General features: G+C 36.2%; 1 protein-coding gene and 1 long non-coding RNA gene across 3 annotated transcripts in view; both read right to left on the minus strand.

Annotated features, from left to right (window-relative positions):
- LOC118765966 overlaps window positions 1–22,186 on the minus strand; it is a 27,663-nt gene extending 5,477 nt beyond the window's left edge. Inside the window, exons 1-3 of the long non-coding RNA XR_005001877.1 lie at window positions 22,153–22,186; window positions 20,797–20,799; window positions 12,055–12,066 (exon numbers count right to left, since the gene is read on the minus strand). This is a non-coding gene — a long non-coding RNA (uncharacterized LOC118765966). The remainder of the gene's footprint in view (window positions 1–12,054; window positions 12,067–20,796; window positions 20,800–22,152) is intronic.
- The window catches only part of LOC115219478 (golgin subfamily A member 7), a 33,877-nt gene that overhangs the window by 8,725 nt on the left and 2,682 nt on the right, over window positions 1–22,470 (minus strand). The window contains exons 2-6 of one of the 2 annotated variants that reach the window (XR_005001876.1): window positions 15,238–15,332; window positions 11,097–11,229; window positions 9,777–9,929; window positions 5,258–5,359; window positions 3,365–3,486 (exon numbers count right to left, since the gene is read on the minus strand). Coding sequence is in view for 1 of the 2 variants with exons in the window: in XM_029789650.2 (XP_029645510.1) it covers window positions 3,415–3,486; window positions 5,258–5,359; window positions 9,777–9,929; window positions 11,097–11,216 (447 nt within the window). In the remaining variant the exon portion in view is untranslated. Of the gene's footprint in view, window positions 1–3,141; window positions 3,487–5,257; window positions 5,360–9,776; window positions 9,930–11,096; window positions 11,230–15,237; window positions 15,333–22,470 lie in introns of those variants that run through there. The other variant, XM_029789650.2, reaches the window with a different exon arrangement.

A 22,470-nucleotide genomic window follows, 5' to 3' on the forward strand; every position in this document is an offset into this window, starting at 1 on the left:
AATTCTGCCAATTCATTATTAATAATAATAATGGTTTAAAATTTTAGCACAAGGTCAGCAAGTTTGGCGGAAGGAGGTAAGTTGATTACATTGACCCCCAGGGCTCAACTGGTAGTTATTTTACCGACCCTGAAAGGATGAAAGGCAAAGTCAACCTTGGCAGAATTTGAACTCAGAACATAAAGACAGATGAAATTTTGCTAAGTGTCTTGCCAGGCTTGCTGCCCTAATGATAATAATAATAATAATTTTTTCTAGTTTTGGCACAAAGCCAGCAGTTTTGAAGGGAAGGGGCACTTAATTACATCAACCCCAGTGCTTGACTGATGCTTATTTCAGCAATCCTGGAAGGATGAAAGGCAAAGTTGACCATGGTGGAATTTGAGCTCAATAATACTAAAGTGATTATTTTCCATTTCATGTTTGAGTTCACATATCTTTCCTCTGTATTACTTCTCCCCACCCACCTACTGTCCATTTTAATATATTTCAATAAAAATAGAAATGAGACAATTCTCAATATTTTTTTTCCTATGAAGTAATATTAGATAAAATAATTGGAAAAATAAAATTTTCAGGGAAAAAAAAAAAATCAAATCAAATTAAAAGAGAATACATTCTTCATGCCAAAATAACAAAGGCTGACAGAAGACAATAAAGCACATGTACAATATAATTAAGTTCAGACCAATACCAAAATTACCATTGCCACTACTACCACTGCTACCTTATGGCCTTTTGATATCCAGCAAGAATAAACAGTAAGTTTTATTCTATACCTAATGTAAATGGCTTCCTACTTTGTCTTTAGTATATATGAAAATAAAAAATTCTTCCAATGAAAAAAAAAAAAAATTACGAAGAAAGATGCTCACTCTTTACCACCACAAAGTCGTCTAACTACCTCCATTTCTCCCCTATACACACATGCATGTATATATATATATATATATATATATATATATATATATATAATATATATATATATATATATGTATATATATATATATATATATGTATATATTTATGTGTATATATATATATGTATATACATGTGTGTATACGGGTATATGTGTATCATCATCAGTTAACTTCAGTCTCCCATGATAGCATGAGACATATGTGAAAAGATACACGTTAGAGAGTGTATGTGTGTGGTTTAGAAGTTTGCTTTACAACCACATGGTTTCAGCTTCAGTTCCACTACGCCGCGCTTTGAGCAATGTCTCCAGGGTCAATCAATGTCTTGTGAGTAGATTTGGTAGATGTAATCGGAAAGAACCTGTACTGTATATGTATGTGTATATTATGCATGTATGTAGGTTTGTCTGTGTGTGTATATGTGTGTGTATATATATATATATATATATATATATATATATATATACATACATATATATATATATATATATATATATATATATATACACATCATCATTATCATCATCATCGTTTAACGTCTGCTTTCCATGCTAGCATGGGTTGGCCGATTTTGACTGAGGGCTGGTGAGTCAGATGGCTGCACCAGGCACCAATCTTGATCTGGTAGAGTTTCAACACCTGGATGCCCTTTCTAACACCAACCACTCCGAGAGTGTAGTGGGTGCTTTTTACATATATATATATATATATATACATATATATATGTACATATATGTATATATATATATATATAAACACACCCAGTCTACGCTGTAAAGTGGTTCACATTAAGAAGGGCACCCAGCTGTAAAAATGATGCCAATGCAGACAGCAGTGGAGCTTGGTGCAGTCTCTACCCTATGCTTACCAGCTCCTGGCAAACTATCCAACCCATGAAAAAATAGATATTGAATGATGATGATAATGATGACACACACACACACATATAGGTAAGTATATATGTGTGTGTGTGTATGTATTTGCGTCACTTGTCTTGATATCACAAGCAAGTTGTAAATGAGTGTTATCATCATGCAAGAAGTGTCATTTGTTTCTATTGTTTTGTGGTAAAAATGTCCTGACATGGGGAAATATTACCTTGCTTTAAGACAAGTGAAGGTGGGTGACAGAAAGCCATCTGACTGTAGAAAATCTACCTCACTGAATTATATCTGACCCATGCAAACACAGAAAAGTTGATGATAAAACAATTATGGGTGTGTGTATAACTATGTATGAATGCATGTGTGTGTGTGTGTATAGATATATATATATATATACAAATATTAATTATAATAAAAGGTTAAAATCAATAATAATATTACCAGGTAGTCAGTGCGGAAATAAAAACCTCATAGGTAATAATAGGAAATAAAAACCTCATAGGTAAATTTTACAAAATATTTTATAATTATATACATAATTATAAAAAGGGATCGGCTTTACGCCTCACCACGCACTGCAAGAAATAGACTCCATATGAAGTTAACCAGCCATGTAGATTCATTATTTTCTTTTGCTTGCCTACAATATAGTGTGTTATTCTCGGAGATTTTAAGGTGGTACTTGGGGCTTTAGCGCCTATTTCTTGCAGTGCGTGGTAAGCGTAAAGCCGATCCCTAGCTATAATTATGTATATAATTATAAAATATTTTATATATATATAGTTAAAATTTATAGACAAACAAAAGATGAAGACAAGTGTATGAACAACAAACAAGTGTATTAGTTTGATGCTTGGGATGATGAAAAAATGTTTTACGTTTTGAGCGTATGCTCTTCAACGGAAAGGAATAAAAGAAAATAAACAGAGAGAATTTAGCGGTCCAGTATGGCGAATGATTGCATAAAATATATGTATACACACCCACAAACACACACATGTGTGTATAGACAGATAGATAGATTATCTTTCATTTTTCTGTCCTACTAACACTCAAGTCACTGCTGTTAGCATGGTAGAATGGACTTGAAAGTTAGAATTGCCAATTTAAAAAGTTTTTCTATGACAAAGTTTGACAAATATAAATCTTTAGGAGCTGATAAGAAGCAACACATAACATCAGTACAATTACTAATAACAATTGTTTCTGGCATAGGCATTAGGACACAGCTCTGGAGGACGTAGTCGACTATATTAACTACAGTACTTGACTGGTACTTCATTTTATTGAAACCCCCTCACCACCACCATCAGATAAATAAAAGGCAAAGTCAGCCTTGATGTTTTTGAACTCAGAGCATAGAGACAGGACAAATCCCACAAGGAATTTTATTGTTATTAAACAATTTATATCCTTTCATTATCTTCTTCCACTTCAATAGCAATGATAATTATTAAGAATTTTAAATGACAGTAGTAGTAGTAGTTGTAATAGTAGTAGTAGTAGTAGTAGTAGCAGTAGTAGTAATTTTGATAATATTCCAAAGACAACACCCTCACCAAACCCTACCCCACCCACAGAAGAACAACCAAATTCACAAATTCTTATATCATCTTCCTCCAAGACCACTTCCTCCGCTGCCGCCAATACCACCAGAGTCTTGCAAGATGCAGATTTCCAACTGGACATCTGATTAAGGAAATATGATTGAATCTGATTAACAAAATGACAAAAGTAAAATTTATCCCAAGTGCAGTAGTTTAGTTGGACTCAACAGGGAGTAGTTTAATTGAACAGAATACAGTTCAGTCGTCGTGGATTCAGTAGGGTTTAGGTTGGAAATGTAAAACCAGTAAGATGTAGTCTAAAGAAGTTGGATATTGTTAGAAGCAGTTTAAATGATAGGAAACCTCAGACAGCTCAGCCACTACAACCACTTGCTAAGTATATACCATGCCGATGAGAGATTTTCTCCATTTGTTTGACTTGCTAAAAGTAATATTAGATAATCCAATTCCTGTTACCCTAAAAATCAGAGAGGGTCATGGCTGGAATGCATTTAATAATAAGTCTATTCAATCAGGGTGACCCTGAAATTAAATAAAAGATATGTTATTTGTATAGACTGATGGTCCTTATGGCCAATAAAGTAAGGATTATTTTGTAGTGACACTACTGTGTAAGTTTCAGCGCACATGCGCAGAATTGGATTACTTCCAGTTGGCCACCGGAAGTTTTCCTCGTGCGCATGTGCAGGAACTGGAACCTAAAAGCCTGACCGCTGAATTGGTCTTTCTGGCATGAGCAGCGCTAGCGATCGGATGTGGCTTGACTTTCTCTCAGGGGACAACCCTACACTCAGAGAACCTCACCCCAACGAAGCGGGAGCGAACTGATGAATCGTCTTGACTCGCACGAGAAAGCATCGCCACTAGTCCTGCGGATTCGGCTGCCGGTTTCCCTACTAGAGATACACGTGCACTAGTTCTTACCTGTAACCGCAGAATAAACCACCACTTACTGTTGTTGAAGACCGCCCGACTTTGTCTCCGTTTCTTCAACTTAAATTGTATGTGACAGGATCAGATCGGACACCCCTCCAGTGTTCCTGAACTCTCATCCTGTTACAATTTGTATAGACTGTGCATTCATGAATGATGCACACCACTAAGTAAATTTGGAAAAAAGATCTTGTGTTTAGTATGGTACTGTTTCTCCTTTCAATTTATGACAAATAGGAAAAAAACTTTGACCAGAATGCTTTGATTTTTAAATATTAGAGTAAAATCAGTCAAAATACATTAATATAAAAAACTATCTTTGATTGACTGAATTACATGATATACAGCTATAATTACTAAAGATTAATGTATGTTTTCTTTGACAAGATAGCCGAAGATAAGGTGGAAAATGGACTCAGTCAAATAAATACAGTACAGTATTAATTAGACATCAATAAGATGAGAAATCAAGTCCTTTCCAGTTTCTGACTTTTACACTCATATAAGCAACTTTTCCTTCATTTTATTTTGTCTAAAATATTTTCTTCATCAGTATCAACCAAATTCATTTTATAACTTATTGCCTATATATATATACCAGAGTAAACACATAAATGTGAAACATGGTGGAAAAAAGAGTACTCAAATACCAGTGGTAGAGTAATATGCTTTATTTAAAGCAGCAGAAAATTCAACAAAATCTGTTACTCTGAGTTTCTCGTTGCCGTTCATCAGACAGTTTTTGCTAGAATGGAACCGATATATCGGTTCCATTCTAGCAAAAACTGTCTGATGAACGGCAACGAGAAACTCAGAGTAACAGATTTTGTTGAATTTTCTGCTGCTTTAAATAAAGTATATATATATATATATATATATATATAGGCAATAAGTTGTAAAATGAATTTGGTTGATACTGATAAATATATATAAAACAGATGAAAAGGATACTGTTCGCAAACCACGTTCAGCTGGATCTACCAACATTAATCCACGAGAAACATATATTGTTTGATTTTGGTTTTCAATATATCGACCAATCTTTTTCAAACACTGCAAAAGAAGAAATTAGGATGTGACAATAAAAACATTTAACGAGTATGGTATCAGGAAAAGTTAAATGATTTTAGACAGTAAACACCTTTCAAAACAATTAGTGACCAAATCATGAAAAAAAACAAGTGATGAAAAACATATAAAGTAAATATACACACGCACACACATACACACACACACGCAAATGAACCCACACATACCTCCCATACACACATAGCACACACACTCATACATACACGCACTCATTTATACATACATGTACACACGCACACATACATTTAATTTTCTATGTGACTACAATTTAAATATAGGGTATAATTTTTTTTTAAAGTTAGTTTTAATAATTGGTGATCACAGGCTCCCAACAAAGAGGGATAACCAGTAGATGTTATAGAAAAGCAAATTTACAATAAATATTGCTCTATGGAAAGTGAATTGGTGGTTAGTGAGATGCAAAGACACTGAAAGTGGTGAAGGTGGTTTGTAACTGCTTCCAGCTACTTGTGATATGTTTAAATGAGAACAATACTATGGTAGATAGCAGGACCAGTGAAAGTAATTTGGGCTACTATGTTGAGTTATGTCCTTCGAATGAGGACTAGCGTTTGAAGACTAACATTGTATTGTGTATTCAAGTCTGAACGACTTAATGTATTGACTGTTATAAACATTTAGTAGCTGAGCCAATGACACTTTTGTACAGAGAGAAACATTATTTCTTGCTCAGTGAACTGAAGTATATCACTGAGGCAATGACGAAGGACCGAGATCTCTGGAGATATGCTGTGACTACAAAGACCCGGGCTGCTTTCTGCAGCAATTCCACATACCCCCTACCCATTCTAAGTACCCCGGATCCCCAAAGTACCCCGGATCCCCAAAGTACCCCGGATCCCCAAAGTACCCCGGATCCCCAAAGTACCCCGATCCCCAAAGTACCCCGGACCTCGTTGCCCCCGTGCCGCTGACACGTTAAAATGCTCGAACCGATCGTGACGATGCCGGACCCTCCGGCCCCTGTGCAGGTGGCACGTAAAAAGCACCCAATCCACTCACGGAGTGGTTGGCGTTAGAAGGGCATCCAGCCGTAGAAACTCTGCCAGATTCAGACTGGAGCCTGGAGCGGCCCCTGGCTTCCCAGACCCGGTCAAACCGTCCAACCCGTGCTAGCGCGGAAAGCGGACGTTAAACGATGATGATGATGATGATGATGATATAGGCAATAAGTTGTAAAATGAATTTGGTTGATACTGATAAATATATATAAAACAGATGAAAAGGATACTGTTACTGTTGGAGTAACATGTGACATGAAATATTTTTTGGGTGCAGTTGCAAATAAATAACAAAAGCAAATGAAGCAAATGAAGCAGATGACTATCAATCATTGCATCAAGATTTAGAAGTTTGGTTTCTGTATATCTATATCTATCCGCTCAGTCGAAGTAGACTCTCGGTTACTCTATGGATCAGTGTCCTCCAGTCAGGTCTATTCGGAGCCGCTTCTTTCAGATTGGATATGTCCATTCCGGTATCACTCTTGATGGTGTCAAGCCAGCGGGTTCTTGGTTGGCCTCTTCCTCTCTTGCCACTGACCATTCCGAGCATGATGTCCTTCTCCAGGGATTTTCTCTATATGGAACAGCTTAAAATAAAAAAGCAACTGAGACCTGCAGGCTTCTTTATTCTCCTTCAAAATTGGACAAGAAAATGGTTTATAAATGTCCCTCTTGTACAAGTTTCATTTTCCTGTAAAGTATGATTTTCTTACTGCCATTCAAACTTGTTTTACAATATGACCAGGCCTTTTCTGTACAAAATGTGGCTAACATATTCAAAGAAAATGTCAAGTTAGCATGTACTACACGGTCTCAATTGACTTAAGAATGCAAGAGGGGTACACTTGAAAAACTTTTAGGAGATGTTTTAATGAGTGTATTATACCAGTTGTGAAGCATAAATCAGACTGTTAACTTCAACAGTAATAAATTAGATAGAAAAAGACAACAAAGACGATGTTACAGAGAGGTAACAAATGTCAATCTTATTGTGACAGAAGGTTGAATTCTACAGACAAGAATGGTATGAGTATGAGATGTTTTAAACGTAAGCTTTAAAAAAGAAGGGCATTTAAGTCACATTAAGAAGGTGTAGAGTCTGATCAGGTATACATGGCTTTATTCCATGTTGAAATGCCTGATGAAAGTATTTTAACTAATGAGTAGACAGATGTCTTGATCATTAAGTCCTGAATTCTGCATCTTATTCAGGCTACTACTAGGTACTCTGCTGCCAGTTTATTTAAAATAAAGGAAGAGATCACTAAGAATATATTTCTGATAGATATCCTGTTTTGGAACTTCTGATCATTTTTAAAGTGATAATGAATGAGAATTCAGTAATGATTATTACAGGGAAATGAATGAAAAACTTAACATAACATTGATGCTTGTACTACTGCTGCAGACAGTCCATTTAGTCATAGTATGGTAAAATATCACAACATGATAGTGGCAGAGACAATGCAAAAAGAAAAAAACCCTAAGAAAAGGAGAAATCTGCCCCAGAGACAGTCCTTCACAATTACTTAGTATTTGTCCAGATGAACTTGTTTTGGGTTTAAATGTTAACAAACCATCAATTACCTGCCCTAGGATCCACACAAAAATCAAAAGTTAAATGTCTGAAGAATTCTACTTGATAAAATGCAAAAAAATAAATGTATATAATGAAAACAGGAAGTTGATTGACAGAAGTGTTTTCTTAAGTAAGGCTAAACTTTATATAAGAATAGGCTGGGCTAAGTCCAGAGAGCTCCTATCTTTGTTAGCAACAAAGGACCTCTCCCTCAGAGTGAAAAGCAGACTGTATGATGCCTGTGTGCAAACAGCTATGCTGCACAACAGTGGAACATGGGCTGTAAATACTGAGGACATGTGTAGGCTTGAGAGAAATGAAGTTGGCATGCTTCACTGGATGTGCAATGTCAGTGTGCATGTATGACAGACTGTAAGCATCTTGAGAGAAAAGAATTGGGCACAAGAGAGACGACTGTGATGATATGGTCATGTGATGCATATGGATGAGGACAGCTGTTTAAAGAAGTGCTGATCTTTAACTGTGGGGGAAACCAGTGGAGGAGATGAGACAAGGTGGTGAAGCATGGTCTTTAAACATTGAGCTTCATGGAGGCAATGACTAGTGACCAAGACTTTTGGCAATATGCTGTGCTTAAGACCTGTCAAACCAAGGGAAATCAAAGTCATGGCCAATACCAGTGTCACGTAATTTGCACTCATGCTGGTGTCATGTAAAAAGCACCTTTTGAGTGTTGGGCCTCGCAGAGGCAATGTGGCCGATGTAAAAACAAAGCATACTTCAAATGATGTACATGAGAAATAAGTGTAAGTAATAATTAAAATTATTTATAACTACCATGTGATTTTTAAGCATTCTGTTGACCATATTCTTAACATTAATTCTGTCTAATATAGCCACCTCTTTATGATAGCTTTATCATTATTTTAAAAGCTAAACACCCTTTTAGTCGAACCAAAGTTGATTAAAATCCTGAAAGATATCAAACTCTCTGACAGACAGTCATAGCCCAACAAAACTGCACAAGAAGGGTGTGCAATTGGAATTAAATCAGCACTTTATGATTTGAGCAATAAACATGAGTCTTTTATGTTTCAAAGCAATTTTGAGAGTATTCTTGTACTGGTTTTAGTTCTATCTTTCTGAGGTACTATTCTTAACAATCAGTATGTAGTAAGTCTAGATTTCAAAGCCAAATTGTGCCATGACTGATTAATAAATCCATCTTTTGGTGAAACAAATTTTGTGAGTACCATGGGTTTAACAAAACTGCTTCAAGAGTCATTACCTAATTAGATGAATGGTCATCCCTGTGTCATGAATTTGCTTCACCAGAGCAAACCACTGTTATATGAACAATAACAATAAACTGCCAATGAGGAAATTCTCTGTTGATGGATTTATTATGTTAGAAAAATAGCAGCTAAATCTTCCTCAAATCATACATTACTGTCTTAATAAAGAAAGAAGACATTGCATATTGGAATCTTAAATGCACCAACCTGAAAATAGGATTGGTTAATCACAACTGGAATGTATTTAAATATAAGGTTGTTCAATCGAGACTGAGCTGATACTAACAGCAATAAAAATATAAAAAAGAGTATATAAAAGATGAATAGATGTGTAAAAATGAAGGTAAACATATGAAGAGAAAATGTAGGTAAAACTTTTAATGCAAAAAATCCAGTTGACCTTTAAACTGAAAAAAAATATAAATAAACAAAAGTGACCTTTGTGTATCACTTTTTTTTGCATATCAAAACAAAATGATGTCTGAATGAAAATAACATTGATCACAACAATTAATAAATACCTTTTCATAGTGAGTGTCCACACACAAATAGGAAAGATATGCAGTGAGGCAAGCAAAACAGCTTTCACAATAGGTACTACCACCCAAGCTTTCGGCTTCTTTGTACATTTCATTGATGGTGTTTATTGTTTCTGCAAATGTTGATCTTTCAATCTGGAATGTTAAAGATTAAAGTTGGTTAGAATATAAGACATTATGTAGCTGCAGTTAAAGATTATTTATTTATTATAAGTATAAGTATGTTTAGACTAGATGAAAGCTGCAGTGATGACCTTGATGATGTTGAAATATTGCATTGTTATCGTGTGGTTTGAGTTAATCTTGGCCATACAATCTTATGGTATATAACAGGCAGCGAGCTGGCAGAAACGTTAGCACGCCGGGCGAAATGCTTTGCGGTATTTCATCTGCCACTACGTTCTGAGTTCAAATTCTGCCAAGGTTGACTTTGCCTTTTATCCTTTCGGGGTCGATAAATTAAGTACCAGTTATGCACTGGGGTCGATGTAATCGACTTAATCCGTTTGTCCCCTCTGTGTTTAGCCCCTTGTGGGTAGTAATGAAATAGGTAGATAATAGGTCAATCAAAGAATTGGATATGATAATATATTCATTGCTCCAGATATAATGTGTCTCAGCTTGGTTATGGATCACACCATACATTCTGAATAGTTTGTTATATGGGTTGCAGTATGGGTATGTTGCAATTCCTTCATTGCCCACTTTTGTTCTTATAGAAGTACAGGATCAGTTGGTGGCCATACTGGAGGCAAATATAGTGAATATGATAGATAGATGTTTTGGTTTGTATCTTAAAGATTTAACTGTGCTCTGATAGTTTTCTTGGATGGCTTTGCAGTAGGGACCTTGACCATATCAACTGTAACCACTGATATGAATAGCCAGTGAGTAGATGAATTGATTGGTGTGAACAGATCAATCACAATTCATGAGCTCACTGTGCAACTGGTATTAGATCACAATACATTATAGAAGATGGTGGAAGATTCTGGGTATTTCAGCAAAATGGGTACTTCAACAATTGATATCTAATATGAAGGGAAAAAGGGTGGAAGTCTGCTTTGATCTTATAAGTATACTTCCACCCTATATGCTAAAAATAAGACTAAATAATTACTTTTTCCTCATTTTCGTCACTGGAGGTCAAACAACTATTACAAATTGTAGACGTTCTGAAAAAGTTTATTCAAAAGATTTTTTTCAAGTTTTAAAATATACACTCACTAGAAGAAAACCTAATTAAAGTAAATTAACAAAGAATACAAAATTACTAATTGTTTAACACTTAGTGTAACTAACCCTTCCTTCCAATTCAGCAGGAAATTTTGTCTGGAATCTGACTGGGGTGCCATCTGTATAGTCTCGCTGAATGAAAACTTTAATTCCATTAGGTTGTGGAATCCTGGATATATCCTCCATTGGTATGGCCTCACTGAAAGAAGAAAGAAGAACAGAAAAATATTTAGAGGCAATGTTAATGATGCTACATAATAGAGATTATTGTAGAAAGGAGGAATTTAAGATCTATATGAGACATGGTTATTTTAAATTATATCCTAGTTAGTGTTCTACTTTTGTACACAGACACTCTTGTATAACATCTGTAGTATCTTATGCATGACAAAATGGTAGCATGACTATATGTTGGAAGGTATTTCTAGTGTGGAAGATATTTCATTTTTTATACCATGCATTTTGTGAACATTAACCTTGTTGGTTATAAGTTTCCAACATCTCAATACTGGTTTACTGCAATTTAAGTAAAATACACACATATATCATAGGCTTCTTGCTCCATCTACCAAATTTCAGAAAGTATTTGTCAACCAGGATCCAGAAGCAAACTTCTTAACCTGTGCCCATATGCAGTCCATGACTAGATTCATGAACTGGATGTATTGATATATTGACCAATATGATTGGCGAATGTGACCTGAGGGTTAGGGTTAGCTTCCTGAAATACATGCATGTGTATATAGAGAGTAGCAATTGTTATTTAACCTAAGGTCAATTCTGAGCAAACTTATGATCAAAGGCAATCATCTTTTATTCAAATATTAAATAGATGCATCTTATTTTTTCATCTTTAATTCAAAGATCACAAGTCAGGTGGTGGATGTTAAATCTAGTAAACTATCAGGGATAAAAAAAATATTAAAAAAAAAAACATTAAAAAACACAATGCTAAGAATCTTCTCTTTACCCACACTTTTGTCAGGGAAATTCAAATCTACTGACCTCACTAATTTTCAAGGACTATGCATGTATACTGCTGGGTTTTCTTAGACTAATTGTAAAAAAATAAAAGATATGCCTGAAATATATCAAAATGGCCAAAAGATTGAAGCAGAGGAAAAATGTTTTGGGTTGGATATTTGATTATTATGCAGACTGCTAGAATTTCCACTGGATTAAAATTATTTATATATATTAAATCAGCAGTTTATATTTGCTGCTGATAAGTTGGCGCGGTGACAGTAGATTTTGAAAATTTAGAGTTTTTATTCCCAAGGCATCGATGCTGTTGCCTCGTGGAATATTTATTCCTCCTGGCTTCTTTGCCGATGAGACGAGCCAGTGGTAAATTGTCTTGATTAAATTTAATTTAATTTAATTAGGCTGGTTTACCAAAAAGTACGTTGAAACAATGCATTGTCCAAAGATGATTAGGGTAAATGTTTTTAATTTTCCTTTGATTTCTGAATTACTACTATTTAGCGGTTTGAGTTTAGCTGCTCGTTTTAGTGAGTTGAATGGACTATTAAGGCCATTCCTTAATATTATTGTTGAATGTATATTATATAGTCTTTTGACTATTTTTTCTTTCTCACTAGACCGCTGGTGGCAAAAAAAATTTCTATTGAATTTTTTGCTACCCTTATATTGATTAAATATATATATATATATGCATATATGCTATGCAGTGGGACAACCTGGAACCAGCTTCTTCCCACATAGCCTCGTTGTGCCTATATATATATATATATATATACACGGCCTCGTTGTGCCTATATATATATATATATATATAGGCACAACAAGGCTGTGTGGGAAGAAACTGGTTCCAGGTTGTCCCACTGCATAGCATATATATATATATATATATAATTTTAATCCAGTGGAAATTCTAGCAGTCTGCATAATAATCAAATATCCAACCCAAAACATTTTTCATCTGCTTCAATGTTTTGGCCATTTTGATATATTTCAGGCATATCTTTTATGAACATTAAAAGCACCTTGGGCTGACAAAAGCTTTGTTTGTGGATTTGGTAGACAGAAACTGAAAGAAACCTGTTGTATCTATATATATAAAACTGAGAATGTCTGCCTGTCTTGAGAACTACCCAACTGATTTCATTCAAATTTTATTAATGCCTTTATCAGGGTCCATGCAGTGTCATGGGCCAATAAAATTTTCAACTTCTTACCTAATGTGAACCCAGAGTAACCTCTTAGCTTTTATACTATTTCAGTATTACATGTCAAAAGTGAAACAATAACATCTCTATTGTAATGGAAGATAATACTTTCAGTTTTAATAGTGTGTGTATATATTTATCTATCTTATATATTAAAAGGTAAGTTGTCTGTGTGTGTGTGTTGTGTGAACCACTTCAACTCTTACAATTTTCAACTGAATTTCACCAAATGCGACATGTGTGCTCTCTTTGACTTAGGATGCTTTTTCTTATAATTTTTTTCTCAAAATTCCATGCCCCCAACATAAATAGACTACTTTCAATTCACCTAGAATTTGGCTTGAGCCAGCGCAAAAATGTGACACACACCCAGCTAGAAAAAACCAATACTTTACTTTGTCGGCTGTGGCAAGCTCTAATCGACTGCTTGCACAGTACTGCCAGCAGTATTCATTTGTGAGTTATGATTTGCCTCTGTTTTCATGTGAGCGCTCTTTTTCATATAATTATTCTAACTTAAATTAGCAACTTCAAAACTCTTTCCCAAAATTAAAAATTCTTAATTCGGTCTGTTTGATTAACATTTTTGCCAACTTCATTTTACTATTTTTTGGGTTCTACACATTCACCTCTTTTTCCAAAGGACTTTTTCTATTGTGTAAACTGATAATTTTCCACCATGCCTTGATGCAAAAGATACAATATAGGTCAGCAAACAAATACTGCAAAGAAAAATGACTCAGAACCTTTCAGAGAAATATTTTCTTGCATCTTTTCTTTGTGTTGTTCAGGAAAAGTGGATTGGTATCATGCCATGCAGTTTTCCCCAATAACACTTTGGTTCACACACACACACACAAAGTCTTATAATACAGAACACCTCATACCTCTGATCCTTTCATTGTAGAGTATTAGCAAATCTTAATTTCAACTTGATGACTTAGCTACAGTGGCTTGCTCTTAGCTAAGAAGGTCTTGATCTTTCCCCTTTTTTCCAATCTTTCTAGGCCTAACTTGTAGTTTTTATGGTTCTATGTATTGTACAATTCTACCTTCCTTTTAGTTACTTTATTCTATGAATTGTACAATACCACCTTCCTTTTAGTTACTTTATATACAGAGCTGATCCATCGCTCACAATAGTCTCATAGAGGCTCCTCTATGTTGAAAATCACTATTTCCTCTTCCATCTTGTCACACATCACCGAGTGTTACTTTGATCTTACATCTGGCCAAGGGAACTTTCAGCTTCCATAGTTTCTTCTCGAGATTGTCTCATATTTTTGAGTTCAGCTAGCTCTTATCTTGAACTTGTTGATCAATTTGTCTATGTTGAAAGGTACATTGTACACCAAAGAAGAACTTAGTATTCACAAGCAGTTGCCTACACTTTGTTTATACATACTTTGTTGTTGTCAGATAAAGTGAGAGTGCTTTATCCAAGTTAAAGTACACTTTCTACAAAGCCATTATAACTCTTTGGCAAATATAAACACTCAACAGAAAACCGTAACAAGAAATGACCATCAAACAACAAGCGCTGTTCTGCTGCCGCCACCGTTACTCAGTTTCTGTTTCGATTCATTTGCATTTGTCTGCAAACTCTAACATTATACAGATGAGAGAAAACTTTTCTTCATGAGAATATGATAGTCTATCACTTATTGTTGTTGGCATCCTTTTTGTCTCAGGAAACAATGGAGTTGTGCATAAAATAATCTAGTCCGGCTTTTACATTTCATGTCCTAATACATTTCTTGCTGTGGCTGTGTAGTCCTATCCTGGACAAACACTCCCTCTGGCAGGTGCCGCAAATGTAGCGAAGACTTTTCCTGGCTGGTTGTAATGTCATAGTTTCTTGTTGACGTTTCTTGTTTCTATCACATATAACTTCTCTATAAACACCTACTACAAGCTAAAGTGATATAAGACACAGTAAAATTGCTTTGCCACACACAACAAAATGATCCAGTTATACTCACATGATCAAATGGTAAAAGAACCTTAAGATAACTTACACTTGAGAAAAGCAGCAAGACAGTGGGGTGATGAGTAAATGTCTCAGTATTTAGTTCAGGTTGTTTATGTTGTATATTTAATGACAGTCCAAAACCTGTAAGCATATGAAAATAAAGACAAAATATAAAAACAATATTTTTATCATGAATATATTAACTATAGGCATAGGAAAGGCTGTGTGGTAAGTAGCATATATGTATATATATGTGTGTATGTGTTTGTCCTCCCCAACATCACTTGACAACCGATGCTGGTGTGTTTACGTCCCTGTAACTTAGTGGTTTGGCAAAAAAAGAGACCGATAGAATAAGTACTAGGCTTACAAAGAATAAGTCCTGGGGTTGATTTGCTCGACTAAAGACAGTGCTCCAGCATGGCCACAGTCACATAACTGAAACAAGTATAAGAGTAAAAGAGTATGTCATGTAAAAATAGATTGCTAGAAAAGATACTTTACACAGGATAAGTAATCATAATTAGGGAGTTGGTACATAGGGCTGTCAATCAGGGACTTGATTTCTTACATTTGCATAAGAGTTGGTATGATTAGCGCAATTTCAAAGTGTGGAAGTGTTCTACTGCTTTACCCACACAATTGTTTCTAATCATTTACTACTTACTAAGACTTTGGTTTTTGCTAGACTGACTCTAGACCTTCTAGGCCTTGCTTCTCCTCTACTTCTGATAGTGACTCAGCTATTAGAGCAAGGTCATCAGCAGAGAGAAGCTCCCAGGGGCAGCCTGTCTCGAATTCCTGTTATTGTTTAGTGGACAATGATGAATAAGAGGGGGTGGAGGACTGATACTTGGTGGACCCCTACCCGGATTTCTTCACTATACTCATTGCCAACCCTCACCTTACTGGTAGCATCCCTGTGCATAGGTTGTACAGCTCTGACTAACCACTCATCTATGTCTAGCTTCTGCATGTCAACGAAAGCCAAGTATGAAGGTTTATTTTTGGCTAGGTATTTCTCCTGCAGCTGTCTTACCAGAAATATAGCAAAATTCCATCTGGTCTAAACTAACTCTCTCCCTAATTAGTTGGGCTATGACCCTCTCTGTGACTTTCATTACCTGATCCAACAATTTGATATCTGTAATTATTCGTATCTAATGCATAACCTTTACCTTTGTAGCAGTTGACAATGGTGTTGCTACCAGTATGACTCCTTCATGTATCACCTGACTGACTATACGGGTGATTAAGACTATAGCTGACACCACCAGATATTTTAAGCATTTTTGAGGTAATTCCTGATAGGCCGGAGGCTTTCATTGTCTTCATTCCTTTAATTGTTTTATCTACCAACTTACTGTCAATTCGGATGGCTGGTCCCTCCGTTAGGTCGACATTTGGCAGACTCTCCCATTCATTCTCTTCATTTAGCAACCTTTCATAGTGGCATCTCCAAGTCTCTCTTTGCAGCCTCATTAAATGCAAGTGAGCCATGATCCATGTGGACACATTTCTCTCCTATGACATCATGATTTGCTCTCACACACTGTTTTGCAACACGAAACACTATGTCTTTGGTCCTCACGACTTATGTGTGTATATATATATATATATATATTATATATATATATATATAGAGAGAGAGAGAGAGAGAGAGAGAGATACAGACGAGTGTGTATATTTTTCATCTAGTTTCAGCTCACGAGCTGTGGCCATGCTGGGACACCGCCATCTATATTATATATATATAGATATATACACACACACACAAGGGTGTGTATGATCGTGTATAGAAGAATATATTAATCAAGGGAATTCCAACTTTATATGATTTTCACATTTTATTTACAATCTTATAATAATATAAGATGATATAATATAATGAAATGATAGAATATTAAATGTTCATTATGATTGTTAGTTAGTTAGTCAGTTAGTTAGTTAGTTAGTTAGTTAATTTGGCTCAAAAGCAAATAGCAAGGCCATGTAGGGAGACATGGAGTTGAGTATAGGGTGGTGTCCATGTAAAGAGTTCAGGCCACTTGAGGTCCAGGGAGGCTTTGAACAAAGCGGTCGTCGGCATCTTCACCATCTCGTCTGGCAGCTTGTTCCACGGATCCGCAACCCGGACGGAGAAAGCTCCTCTCCTTCGATTGAGATGAAATCGTCGCAGGTAGAGCTTTTCGGAATGACCCCGCAGCCGACGCTCCGGAGCAGGGAGTGAAGAACAGCTCTTTCGAGAGGTTACACTTCCCGCTTATGATGTTGTGGGCGAGAATGAGATCACCACGGCGGCGGCGTTTTTCAAGAGAATAAAGGTCGAGCGTCCTCAGCCTTTCTTCGTAGGACAAATTTTTGAGACCATGAACCATGCGGGTGGCCAGCCTCTGGACTCTTTCGAGATGCTGTATGTCTTTGAGGAGATAAGGAGAAGAGGCTTGAATCCCATACTCCAATATGGGTCTCACCAGCGTGACATAGAGTGGTAGGAATATGGCTGCTGTGAGCATTCCGAATGACCATCGAATCAAAAACAGAATTCCGCGCGCTTTGTTGGCAGCATGGACGCACTGGGCCGAAGGCGAAAAGGAGGAATCCACCAAGATACCCAGGTATCTAGTACTTTCATGCATTCAACTACGCAATCTTCAGGTTCATATAGCAGTGGTGACAGCTACGTCTTACAATTTGCAACTGTAGTGAGATGGCTAAACTGTGTGCCTTAACCCTTTCGTTACTGTATTTCTGACCAAAATACACCCCTCATGAGTTTCAACTAAATTCTAAAATAATCATGAACTTAGACTAATTTCATTTAACAACTGTAACTCTTTTACTTATCAACATATTAATGTGATATTTGGAACATAATTAAAGAAAGAGTTCTTAATTCTATTGCATAACTTTTGTCTCAAAGTGACTTTAATTACAGGTAAATCCAGGTAAACTGAGCAAAAGGTAAAAATATTAAAATTTTGTTTAAACATCACCATAGAAAATGAATCATCAGCTGATATTCAATTGGGTATTCAACAAAATTTTGATATAGAAGAATTGTGCACATCACAAGATCATCAGTTGAATTTAATGCACAATAGAACAGGTGTACCATAAAGGTGAAATAAACTGAAATACTAGAATCCATCTAAATCCACTGCAAGCATGACCGAACTAAAAAATTGGTCAAAAAATAATATACGGCCCTGGTTATGGTATGGAAGTAATAAATTTCAGATCACATTGTACCCTAGGCCATGCTGACTAACATTATTTTCCCTGTATAAAAACTAAATCCACAGCAGTACCTAGTATTTGCTTCACAAATTTTCCAAACTTTGATCCCCCATTTCGAGGCCTTTCCTGGAATATACTGTTTGTTTACATTCTGCGTAACAGTTTGTTTCCGCAGTGATCACTTCAAACAAGCATACTGAAAACAATAAAAGTCCAATGGTTTCGCTTCCTAAGAAAGACTATGGATACACCCCGATCTCTTCAGAAAAATTGCTAATAAAAACATTTTTAAAGTTTTTACTTCATTCCACTGTAAAATCGTCTTTGCTGTCGCTATCACTGCTTTCAGTTTCTTCAGAATCGCTGCTTTCGGTTTTGGATACAGAAATATCCTATTCATTCTCATACACCATGTGCTTTTGTACCTCATTCATTCTTTTTCTCGATATCTCCATATTTTCCGTTGAAAAACCTTTAAATTCGGAATCACTGCTTGATAGCATGAAATTCCTATCCATTTTCAAAGTTAAAGAAAAATCGTTTAGCTCCTTGTGGGTAGTAAAGAAATACATATAATTGATGAATAATGGGAAAACAACGTAGCCTTAGTCCAGTCACGTGAGCAAAAATTGTATTACTCCACCAGCAAAAAGTTTCCTTTTCAACACCAGTAAGCAACTAAAGTTCAGTAAAACAGCTTGCATGGAAGTTGTACTTGGAGACTGGTCAATATAAAGATCAGCAAAGGACTGGCGCCCCAAGAAAAATGACAGCGCAGTTGGACCATCGAATCCACCGACTTTCAGAAGGCAACCAAATGCTGATAGCCGTTGACATATGTAAACAATTGTCCAACGAGAATGGTGTTATTTTACACCACAAACCGTCCTTGACTTGACTTGACTTGACACAGCATTGACTTGGGGTGGGTTGAGCTGACTTTATTCATCCTCAATGCTGCAAGAGAATTTGGACTACATGGACGAATCACTAGGAAAAAAACCAATAATATCCAAAAGAAATCGACTCAAATGCCTTAATTTTGCAAAAAGCCATGCTCAATGGACTACCGAAGATTGGTGTAGGATCCTTTGGAGTGACGAGTCATGCTTCTGTATATTTGGATCAGATGGTAAAACATACGTCAGACGTCGCCCAACCGAGGAATTCCATCCGAAATGCGTGAAAAAGACGTGGTGGGGTGGAGGTGTGATGCTGTGGGTGGCATTTAGTAGCTTTAGTGTTGGCGCTCTAGTTAAAGTTGATGGAAGGATAAATAGTGTAGGTTATATGAATCTACTAAAGGATAATGTTGTGCCATATTTGACTCACCAAATGCCTCTGGGGGTTATTTATCAGCAAGACAATAGTCCTGTGCACAAAGCCAAAAAGGTTATGGAATTTTTTGATCACCATAATATTGACGTAATCGAATGGCCTCCCCAGAGCCTGGACTTGAATCCGATCGAGAACTTGTGGAATTATGTTTCCAAAAAAGTCCATGCTCAAAAAACATCTAATGTAAAACAATTATTCGATTATATCAATGAAATATGGCAAAACATTCCCACAGAATTTTGTAATCACTTAGCAAATTCAATGCCGAGGCGTTGTTCAGCCGTTATCAAGAATAAAGACTACGGCACAAGGTATTAATATGTATTTCGTTCTTGTTGCTCATTTTTGCTACAATCCTAAGCTTTAAATAAAATTATAATGATACGGTCTGAAACTAATTTTGCAGGTAAATTTGAAATGTTTATATTAATTTAGCATTAGAATTTTTCAAGTTGTATAAAAATAGTTATTGTCTACATCATTCGAAAGAGAAATAAATTCTGCATAAGGTGTAAAAGATAAAAATAACTTGTATGGTGTTAGTAACAAAATATTTTGTAAGAAATAGAACTTTTATCATTGGTCTTAAATATATTTTCGCCAGTGTGTATATATATATAGAGAGAGAGAGGGTGAATTCACAAAAAAAACAAAAGACGAAGACAGGTGGTGTACAAAACAAACAGATGCTCAGGAATTGAAAAAGTCTTTTATGTTTCGAGCCTACGCTCTTCTACAGAAAGGAACACAGAAAGAAAAAAGGAGAGAAAAAAATGTGTGTAGTGGCTACCGATCTATCATGGCGACTGATATATATATATATGGTGGAGTGACTTCGTCACAAACATTGAAGTCTTGGAGCGGGCCGAGATCCCCAGCATTGAAAGATATGCTACTGAAGTACCACCTCCGATGGGCAGGGCATGTCTCCAGAATGGAGAACCATCGCCTTCTTAAGATTGCCCTGTTTGGCAAACTCTCCACCGGCCACTGAGTGAGAGGAGCTCTGAGGAAGCGCTACAAAGACTGCCTCAAGAAGTCTCTAACAGCATGTCATATTAACCACCAATGCTGATCAGACCTGGCTGCGGACCGTGATATCTGGTGCCACACGATCTTCAATGCAGTCAGCAAGTTTGAGGAACAAAGAAGAGACACACTTAAAGACAAGAGACGCAGGAGGAAGGCGCGAGCCACCTCTGACACCACACAAGATGTTACCTTCGTTTGTGGACACTGCTCACGGACCTGCCTTTCCCATATCGGACTTATCAGTCATGAGCGTGCATGCACGCGACGTGGATGGCCTTCCTGATCTTCGTTCGTGAAGCCAAGCCATGGATATATGGTGGGTTATGGGAATTTATGGAAAGGTATCCCGTAAAACTCAACAAATTTGTTAAAGAGATGTTAAAATACTTTCAAATGTCAACATCTTCTCTTCCCCATTTTTAACATGTTGAGGTTTATGGGATACCTTTTCATAAATTCAGATAACACACCATATACAAGTATTATTTTCATATTCACTAACATATGCCAGTAAGCTACCAGTGAAATATAAATAATCTTTATTAGAAATCATTTTTTGGAACCCTCCAAATTAAAGGACAAAATATAATTCAACCTTTTCACACACACACACACATATATATATATATATATATATATACATACATATATCTGAGACCCCCTTCGGTCACGACACTGACCATGGGATTGCACCTAGAAAGTTACCCTCCCAGGCACAAGTCTGGGCAAGGTTGTTTATGGAAGACCAGCAGTCGCCCATGCATACCGGCCTCCCCTCTCCACGCAACCAGTGTTATCCAAGGGAAAGGCAAAGGCCGATACAGCTTGGCACCTGTGACGTCGCAACTCATTTCTACAGCTGAGTGAACTGGAGCAACGTGAAATAAACTGTCTTGCTCAAGAACACAACACGCAGCCCGGTCCGGGATTCGAGCTCACAACCTCACGATCATAAGCTCGACGCTCTAACCACTGAGCCATGCGCCTTCACTCACACATACATATATATGCATACATATATACATATAAATAGTAAATAATATATAGTATATATATGTTTGTATGCACATATGGGTAGAGGACATCACCAACAGTTCAAATAACATGAAATACATAAACAAGAAAAAATGGAGAACAGGACAAGTAAACACAGAGAAAGGACCCTTCCTCAGCTGTCAGCATTGTATCTACTGCTCATTTTGAGTACTGAATGAGAACATGAATCTTCAAAGACAGTTGCTCCCATAAATTCTAAAATATAAAATTAGGTTTTATGGAGGGTCAAAGTTGGGAACAAAAACATGACAGTGGAGACATATATATATATATATATATATATATATATATATACATACACACACACATACATATATACATATACATACATATATATATATATACACGCACATACATATATATACACACACACACACACACACACACACATATATATATATATATATATATACCGGAGTAAACACATAAATGTGAAACAAGGTGGAAAAAAGAGTACTCGAATACCAGTGGTAGAGTAATATGCTTTATTTTAAGCAGCAGAATTTGTTGAATTTGTTGAATTTTCTGCTGCTTAAAATAAAGTATATATATATATATACACATATACATGATGATTGCTTCATCTTAAGAGATGATAGCCATCCCATCAACA

The sequence above is a fragment of the Octopus sinensis genome, linkage group LG14 (genome assembly GCF_006345805.1).
Source record: "Octopus sinensis linkage group LG14, ASM634580v1, whole genome shotgun sequence".
Classification (NCBI taxonomy): Eukaryota; Metazoa; Mollusca; class Cephalopoda; order Octopoda; family Octopodidae; genus Octopus; species Octopus sinensis.